The sequence below is a fragment of the Vulpes vulpes genome, chromosome 5 (assembly GCF_048418805.1).
Source record: "Vulpes vulpes isolate BD-2025 chromosome 5, VulVul3, whole genome shotgun sequence".
Classification (NCBI taxonomy): Eukaryota; Metazoa; Chordata; class Mammalia; order Carnivora; family Canidae; genus Vulpes; species Vulpes vulpes.
Genome location: NC_132784.1, coordinates 85,028,225 through 85,037,253, shown reverse-complemented (window position 1 = coordinate 85,037,253; position 9,029 = coordinate 85,028,225). Strand labels below are relative to the sequence as shown.

General features: G+C 46.7%; 1 protein-coding gene across 1 annotated transcript in view; it reads right to left on the bottom strand.

Moving 5' to 3' along the window:
* Window positions 1-4,820: 4,820 nt before the first annotated feature.
* Window positions 4,821-9,029, bottom strand: part of IFTAP (intraflagellar transport associated protein) — a 64,008-nt gene continuing 59,799 nt past the window's right edge. Inside the window, exon 7 of the mRNA XM_026012848.2 lies at window positions 4,821-7,119. Within this exon, the coding sequence (XP_025868633.1) occupies window positions 6,955-7,119 (165 nt within the window). The 3' untranslated portion in view covers window positions 4,821-6,954. The remainder of the gene's footprint in view (window positions 7,120-9,029) is intronic.

Genomic DNA, 9,029 nt, shown 5'->3' with positions numbered 1-9,029 from the left:
GATGAGCCAGGTGGGGGGAGACGCGGGGGCGGCCTGGGGGAGGCCTGGAGGGGGGCGGCCTGGGGGGGGCCTGGGGGGGGCGGCCTGGGGGGGCAGTGCACGGGGCGGTGCAGCGGGAGGCGACCCCAGGGAAGGGATGAGCCAGGTGGGGGGAGATGTGGGGGTGGCCTGGGGGGGCCTGGAGGAGGCCTGGAGGGGGGCGGCCTGGGAGGGGTTCTGGGAGGGGGGCCTGGGGGGGGCCTAGGGGGCCTGGGGGGCAGTGCACGGGGCAGCGCAGCGGGAAGGCGACCCCACGGACGGGATGAGCCAGGTGGGGGGAGACGTGGGGGTGGCCTGGGGGGACCTGGGGGAGGCCTGGAGGAGGGCGGCCTGGGGGGGGGTTCTGGGAGGGGGGCCTGGGGGGGGCCTAGGGGGCCTGGGGGGCAGTGCACGGGGCGGTGCAGCAGGAGGCGACCCCAGGGACGGGATGAACCAGGTGGGGGGAGACATGGGGGCGGCCTGGGGGGGGGGGGGGGGCAGGCGCAGGCCAGCTCCGGCAGGTACAGGTGCTGCGGCACAGGTGCTGCAGACTCATGGACCACGGACTCCACGGGAACACGATGACCAGGGGCCCCTCCCCGGGAGGGTGGCCGACGCCCGGGTTTACGCCTTCCGGGAGAGTCGCGGGATCTGCCCCCAGGCACCTCCCCCTCCCCTCCTTCCCTCTCCCTCCCTCCCTCCTACCCTCCCTCCTCCCCTCCCTCATCCCCTCCCCCCACCGCGAGGCAGCCCGAACAGGGATGTAAGCCGCACATGCTCAGGCCTGGAGCTTCCTACCGGCCGCAGGTATCCAGGCCCCCCGACACCCCTGCCACGCAGCAAGCACCCGTGCTTCCCATGAGGGGCCCACTCCTCAGCAGGACCCCGGGCGGGCACCCCATCTTCACCTTCTCGCTTCCCGAGCTCCTGTCCCGATGCAACTCGCACGGAGCAGGAAGTGTTTCCTTGGGGTTCCTCTTGGTTCTGTGGTTCACGGAGATGGTTTCACCGTTTTATGGATTTTAACATAAAGTTCAGGGCCGCCTGGGTGGCTCAGTCTGTTAAACATCTGCCTTCCGCTCTGGTCATGACCTCAGGGCCCTGGGATCGAGTCCTGCATGGGCCTCCCTGCTCAACCAGAGTCAGCTTCTCCCTCTGCCTCTGCCCTAACCCCCTGCTCGTGCTCATGATCTTCTGCATGTGCTCCATCTCTCCCTCAAATTAACAAATAAAAATCTTTTTCTTTTTTAAAGAGTTTTTTTTAAAGATTTCATTTATTCCTGAGAGACACACAGAGAGAGGCAGAGACACAGGCAGAGGGAGAAGCAGGCTCCTCGTAGGGAGCCCCATGCAGACCCGATCCCAGGACCCTGGGATCACCACGTGAGCCAAAGGCAGATGCTCAACCACTGAGCCACCCTGGTGCCCCCATTAAATAAAAATCTTTAAAATATAAATAATAAAAATAACATAAAATTCAAAAGAGAACAGAACATACCCATTGTGATTTTAAAATGTCGATGATAAAGTTGAAAAGAATCTCAGAAAAGAGAGCAAAAAGGAAAACAGGAGAGAAGAGAATACAAAATAGGACAGGAGGGACTGCATTAGAGTAGCAATCTAAGAAGTTTACCACCTGAAATGTGGATGTTCTAGGAGGAAAGAAAAGAGGAAGAGAACTGAAAGAAGAGAATAATAAAAAAATCAAGATAATTTCTCAGAACCATGGACATAGTTTTCTAAATTCAAAGGCTACTGAGTGCTCAGGATCAAAGGAGGGAGATAGGCCTACGTCACTGAGCATCATCATACATTTTCAGAAAACAGAGGCTACCACGATGGCACCCAGTTCCAGAGAGAAAACCATGAAGAGGCCCTTCCCAGCCCAGCCCTGCATCCCCCTCCCTCCGGGGCCGCCTCTGCCCAGGACAACATGGCCCAGGCCCCTCGCCACCCATCTCCCCTCCAACGTCAGACCGTGTCCCTCCTGTTTAAAACCTTCTGTGGCTTCCACTGCTCTCAGAATAAATACAAATATAAAGAAGACAGAGGAATTGGACTTGAAGACACCTCGCAAGTTTGATGACTCTCATGAGCATCAACATTTCTAAATGAGGGGACAAAGGACTGTGCTTTACAGACAGCTACAGAAATGGAGCTTTTCCTCTTCCCACCTCTCTCTTCCAGGCCTACCTGCCTTTCCCTTCCCAGTTTGGCTTCTGTCATCAGTCCACACTTCTCCATGCAGGTCGTTGGCAATATCAGAATCATGTGACTTGCTCCTTTATGGGATCTTTCATGAAAGAAGTCCTAACAAAATTTCAAAAGGGCACCTGAGAAGTGGGTGAAGTTCCCACGTGAACCAGGTTCTCTCAACTCTCCAGGGAAGTTACGGTGAGGAAAAGAAGTTGTGCGTGGAAAGCGGAATGGCTCAGTTCAAGTCATGTTAGGCATCCCAAATTTTCACTGGCCGTTGGACTACCCTGAGTTTGAGAAGTAAGAACTTGTATGTTCCCATATATGAGCTCATAAGGTGCACATAAACAGTGCTCAACATATGTCTAACCAAACTGATCTGATGAAATGGGCCTCCAGGGTCTTCCAACTGATAAGCTTACACTTTCAGGTTTGATTCATTCAGCAAATGTTTACTGAGCACCTACCTTACTCCAGGCCCTTGTCATCAATAAAAAGACAGAGTAAGTCCCTGCCCTCTTGCAGCTTATGTCCTGCTGGGAGCATCTGATATAAACAAGCAAGGGGATGCACGGTGACGGTGACGGGGGTGGGAGGGTGGTCTGTGAGATAGGAATTCCTTTAGATAGGGCGGTCAGAGAGACACTGGAGAGCTACATTTCACCTGAGACCTGAGGAATGAAAGGATCCAGCCACACAAAGGCCAGGGGAGACCAGGCAGGAGGAAAAACAAGGGTAAACGCGTGGAAGTGGAAACAAGGTAGTCTATTTAAAACATTAAAAAAATATTTTAAAACCAGCCACTGGTCATAACGTAACAAAAAATGAGGAAGACAGTGCAAGATGGGATCGGAGAGGTAAACAGGGACCATGATTTCCTTTCACATATGGAGAAATATTTTTCTAGAAAATTCTTAATAAGACAACAATAAGACAATAAAATGCTATTGTAGTCACTCACCACCAACTGCCAAGAAACAAACAAAATGAAAATTTCTTCAACTATCTTTTTCCATGTTAATTCAACTGTACAGTCACTGAACACATAAGGGAAATTTCTTTTTCTAAACGAGGACACAGCTCTATCACATTCGTGGCAAAAGGAGAGAGAGTTCTTGATGAAGGAATCAAGGAAACTCAATAGCAGATCTGACTTTTTTCTCCTTGTGCTACTCCACACCGGGTGGATCGTGGAAGAGGACGATGGCTCGGCCTGCCACCACACTGCAGGCCTGACGGGAAATCATCTCTCTCCAAGCTAGTTTGTGTTGCTGCTGCTGCATTATTTCGAGACACCTTTAAAATGTCCATGTTCTTCCCTCCCACTCCGGTACAGACATGCAGGTGTTTCTCCTTATCTTTTGCTCTCGATTACTCTTACACTACATGTGTACGCTGCTACCTAATTCAGGTGAGCACCACCTATCAATATGCGTGCAGGCTTCTTCTGCAGGCACTTGGTTAGGGCTTGCCAGCCAATGTGACACAAACTAACGACATTGATTCAAGGGATCCATGAAGCTCAAAATCATGGAGGAGCATTTGCCACTTAGGGGCAAGAGTAATGGTACAACGGAGACACAACTACTTCACACAAAGGCTTTAAGGAACCCATTTTCCAGTGTCACTTTTGCTGTAATGCGCAATCGCCCCAAATGATGCAGGAATCAAAGTGACAAAAGGAATAAAGCCAAAACCTAGTGCAGCAACTATATACAGAGAATGCTCTGCAGTAATATCCACCTGCCATTTAGACTGGCTGGTTAATAAAATACTCCACTAAAATGTCACTCTTTTTAAACACTTAGAAAGATAGTTGCGGGTTTTTTTTTCTATTATAAAATGAGTTAAGTCCATACAACTGTCTTTTTTTTTTAAGATTTTTAAAATTTATTTATTCATAGAGACACACACAGCAAGAGAGAGAGGCAGAGACACAGGCAGAGGGAGAAGCAGGCTCCATGCGGGGAACCCGACGTGGGACTCGATCCCGGGTCTCCAGGATCACACCCCAGGCTGCAGGCAACGCTAAACCGCTGCACCACCGGGGCTGCCCCATACAATTGTCTTATAAATGAAGTCTTTTCTTTATTCAAATGCCAAAATGCTGCATATATGCTAAATCAAGAGAGTCCCTGGTCTTATGTCACAACGTGTTGTCCTCAAGTCAGTGTGCAGAGAGACCATGTGCTAAAATCTTGTCTTAACCTCACAAGTGCTCTCTCATTCCCACATCGTATTGATCAATAATCCTTGCTTGTTCTACTTCCAAATCTCTAATCAGATCCATGCCCTCTACCTCCACCTCCACTGCTTTAATTAGAGCTCTTATCATTTCCTGCACAAACTATTCCAACAGTCTCCAACCAAAACCTCCCACTGACTGCTCCTGAGCGAGCTCAGATGTCACCCCCCCAATGAAGATTCCCCAGCTCTCCGTTCGTGATTAAATAACTCCACTTACTTTGCCCCAGTAGCTTTCAGTGCTTACCACTCTTACAACACACACTGTGCCCCACTGCAGTGCTGGCAAATACAAATATGCAAGCCATGTGAGTAATTTTCAAGGTTCTGGTAGCCTCGTTAAAAAGGTAAAAAGAAATCGGTGAATTTTAATAATAGATTTTATTTGACCAGATATGTCTATAATATTATCATATCAACATGTAATCAACACAAAAAAAATGTAATACAATTTTTTAGATTCTTCAAAATCCAATTTGTGTGTTTCACATTTATAGCATGTTTACATTAGGTACTACGCTGTCATAAAAAATAATTGGTCTGCATTTACATCTGTCATAAAAGTTACAGATGAAAAAAATAGATCCCCATACCCACATCGTTACAAATATACTTGAAAGTTTTAAAATAAATGCATCAAATATCAACTTATTAAAAAAAGACTTGGGCCCTTTCTTGCTTGCTTGGCACAAAGTGTATTAGTTTCGGGTGTACACAGTAGGGATTTGACATTCGTGCATGCTGCAAAATGGTTATGTCACCACAATGAGTCCAATTACCTACCACTTGTCACCTTACAAAGTTCACAGAATGTTTTCGACTATATGCCCCGTGCTGTGTATTACATCAACTTTTTATTTCACATCAAAGTAAAATTAACATTTAAAAATCAGTCCCTCGGTCATACTAGCTACCTTTCAAGTGCTCAGAGCCGCACGCAGCTAGTGGCTATTCTAGTGGACAGAGCAGCTCTGCTGTCATTAGCGTAGGTATCTGCCTCCCGGACTAAACCAGACCATGTCCAATTTACTCTCTCTTGCCCATCATCTAGTTTAAGGTCTGGCATGAAAACGGTGCTTTATGAGGGTTTGATGACTGGATAAAGAAAAATAGATGTGGAAATCTCTTGACTCTATGACAACATCAACTCAAGAACGTCCTTTGTAAGGAATCTAAGTGGCACACCCCAGCCCAGGGCCGCATGACAACTCAGTAGGCCCATGCACATTTGTTACCGAGTCCTTTAATAATGAAAATGGCTTCAGACACACTCTTCCCCCTTCTGCGCCTTCCCCGTTCTTTTCTCCTTCCCTTAACACATTCATGGGTACTCTTCACAATTAGCACTTCGTGATATGCCTCCACATTCTCCAGTTATCTTCTCCACCTATGTCTTGCCGTCTTAAATTATATTTTGAGCTTCTGGAGATAGACACCATTCCTTGTACTTTCTAACTATCATCATGCATGGCTTAGGGGCAATAATAAAGTACAAGAATTTAGCATATGACATATAATCAATTCTCAGATGCCTTCTTTTTCAGTGAAGCCTTTCCGGATCGATCCTAGAAGCCCAACCTCTCAGCACTCACATTCACACCGCTGTTTCTGGAGAGCTGGGACCAGTGAGCTCCCCACACCATCGTTCCTCTCTACGTGCTACAGTGTGTTATATATGTGCAACGTCCTTCACCCCCAGGGAGGTGGGATGATGTTTCCGATCTTTGTAGCAATACCCCACATTACCTAGTTGCTGTGCTCGCATCAAAACGGGCCCTTCTGTTCTGTGCACTGTGGGTACTCCAGGAGGGGTGCTGAGGCTGAAGCGGCACAAGCCAGGGTGTCCTGGGTACACTGCGCAGGGGGGTGCCCTGGCAGGGTGGTGGGAGCAGAGCCAATGTGTGGGCCAGGAGGTCCCTGAGCTCTCTGAACAGAGGGCACCCTGGTGGGATAGCCAAAACTAAAGTGGGGTGCCAGAGGGGAAGGGGGCTGAGGAGATGGACAAAACAGGTGCAGGAGAGTGGGAGATACAGGCTTCCAGTCACGGCAATGAAAGGCGCTACCTAGGGAATACAGTCAGTCACAGTGTAATAGCGTACCATGGGGACAGGTGGTAGCTACACTTGGGGTGAGTGTAGCGTAATGCATAGACTTGTCAAATAATTATGTTGTACACCTGAAACTAATGTAACATTGTGCGTCAACTATGCTTAAAGAAAAAAAATTTAATGAAAAAAAAGGACCCTCTGGAGGTGTGGCTCCTGTCCTCATGTGCCACCTCCATCCCCCCTCCCTGACACAGGATTCAGCAACACCATGACAGAGGAGAGCCCTATAAATGTACAGATCTCTTTGCTCTTGTTAGTTAATAGCTCCGTCTCTCTCAGGAATGCACAAGTCAATTTCTACAAAGGGAATTATAGTAGGATTACCTTTTATTCCAATGTTGCTTGAATAACAACGAAATACACATTAACACAAAGATGTCTCGGTGAGTCAGTCGTGGGGTTCCTCTAAGCCTGTGCTGGTGATGTCCCTCTTTTGCTTGGAGAGCTCTGTGATCGCATCCATCTCTGCAGGAGTGAACTTGGGGGTTAGCATCACAGCGTCATAATCAAATTCTTCATCAAGTGAGAAGGGCTGAACTTCATCTCCGAGTGTCTGTAAAAGGTAGCAGGAGAAAAATCCTACACTCATCATAAATGAAGAAAAAGTTGAAAACATAAACTCCCTATTAATATTTAATTCAACTTTTTTTAGACTTCAGCACTCTCTGCTGATGAAGCTGTTTTTAAGTAAAGGAATAAATTCAATTATTCAGTTTGACCTAATTTAAGTCTCTTAATATGCCCCATTTGTACCATCCTGCATCTGAATGAATATCATTAATTAATTCCGCCCCCGGCAAGAATTGGAGAGTTTCTCTTGCACACATTCATTACATTTTTACCACTTGTAGTGTTAGGGTTGGAGGCATATGGAAAAACTAAGAGTTACCTTAAGATGTGAGAAAATATACCTTGAAGTTTTGATCAACCTTCAATACACCTTCACCATTTACTAAAAAAGACCTGTACCAACAAAACAATTTTCAAAAATAAAAATACACTACACTTAATGTACTTACCACTTCAGATAGTACCTATAACTCCCCAGCCAATAATAATGGGAATTAAAACACTTACTATAGGGGCACCTGGTGGCTCAGTGGTTGAAGGTCTACCTTTGGCTCAGGTCATGATCCCAGGGTCCTGAGATCGAGTCCCACATCAGGCTCCCTGCAGGGGGCCCAAATCTCCCTCAGCCTATGTCTCTGCCTCTTATTCTGTGTCTCTCTTGAACAAATAAATAAAATCTTAAAAAAAAAAAAACCCTAGAAATAAAAAAAATAAAAAATAAACACTTAGTATCACCTCAAAAGTCCAGGATCCCTTTCTCATTCCAAGAATTTAAAAAATATTACGGAATTTATCTACGAGTCAGAGTAGCTGCAAAGCAATGAAATAATTCTGTATCTATTTATTCATCATCTGTGAGTTTTAAAGACTTCCTAAAGGCAAGTAGATATTTTCCAACAAACAAAAAGAGAATACCTTAAATCACATTGTATCACCCCTTAAAGAGCCTCTCCAAAAGCAAATGGTGTGTGATACAATGAAATTATCTAACACTTCTATGTATGGAGATGCTAAAATAATTGAAAACTATGGATTATAGAAGAATGAAAAAAAATGCCCTGAAGCTATAATCAGTTTTAAATATTCTTGCATTCAAGATTATCTCATTGAGTGGATTTCGCAATGTTCTTAAAATAGACCGTGTGGCTGAGAAACTACGTGCTGTTACTAAAGGTGCACACACACAGCCATGCACCATCCTTTCTAAGTAAAACTAGCAAGAGAACAGACTTCAGACTTGTCCATTGCCTCTTTATTTGAAAGTGCCCGGGTGGCTCCCTGACAAAGGTAACGATGGGAGCTGCCACTGAGTGAGCTCCCACCTCGTGTCAGCCCCGTACAAGCAATGGCCCAGGCATCAGCAGTAATCTTCAAACAGCCCATCTTCCCAAGCTCTGAAAAGTTAAGTGACTTGCCCGAGGCTGTACAATTAGTAGGGGGGAGAAGCAAGATTGGAATCCAGGGCAATCGGCGTCAGGTAAAGCTACACCTTCTCAACAAAAACACCAGCAAAAGTCAGCCTTGGGCTTTGCACTAAGCCAAGGCATAGCTCTTCTAAATAGGCTAAGCAGTTGCCCCAGCTTCTCATAAGAAACACATCCAAGGCTCCACGTAACACCGTGACCGTCTTTACGAGAGCAGCTGTACACAGGGAGCCAATCAGGCTGCGGAGTAACTGATCTGTCCATTGTGGTCACTTTCTGAGACTGAATTTATCACCACAGGGAAAGTGAGTGATGATGTTGTTAAGAAGAGCTCGAATGAGGAAACCCAAACAATGACGCAATGTGTTCATTTCCTGAACAGAAGCATCCCTGCCATCTCCAACTCCACTTGGTAGTAAGCACTGCAGCTGGCAGGCTTGGCCACACCTCATCCTGAGCTGATTCCAAC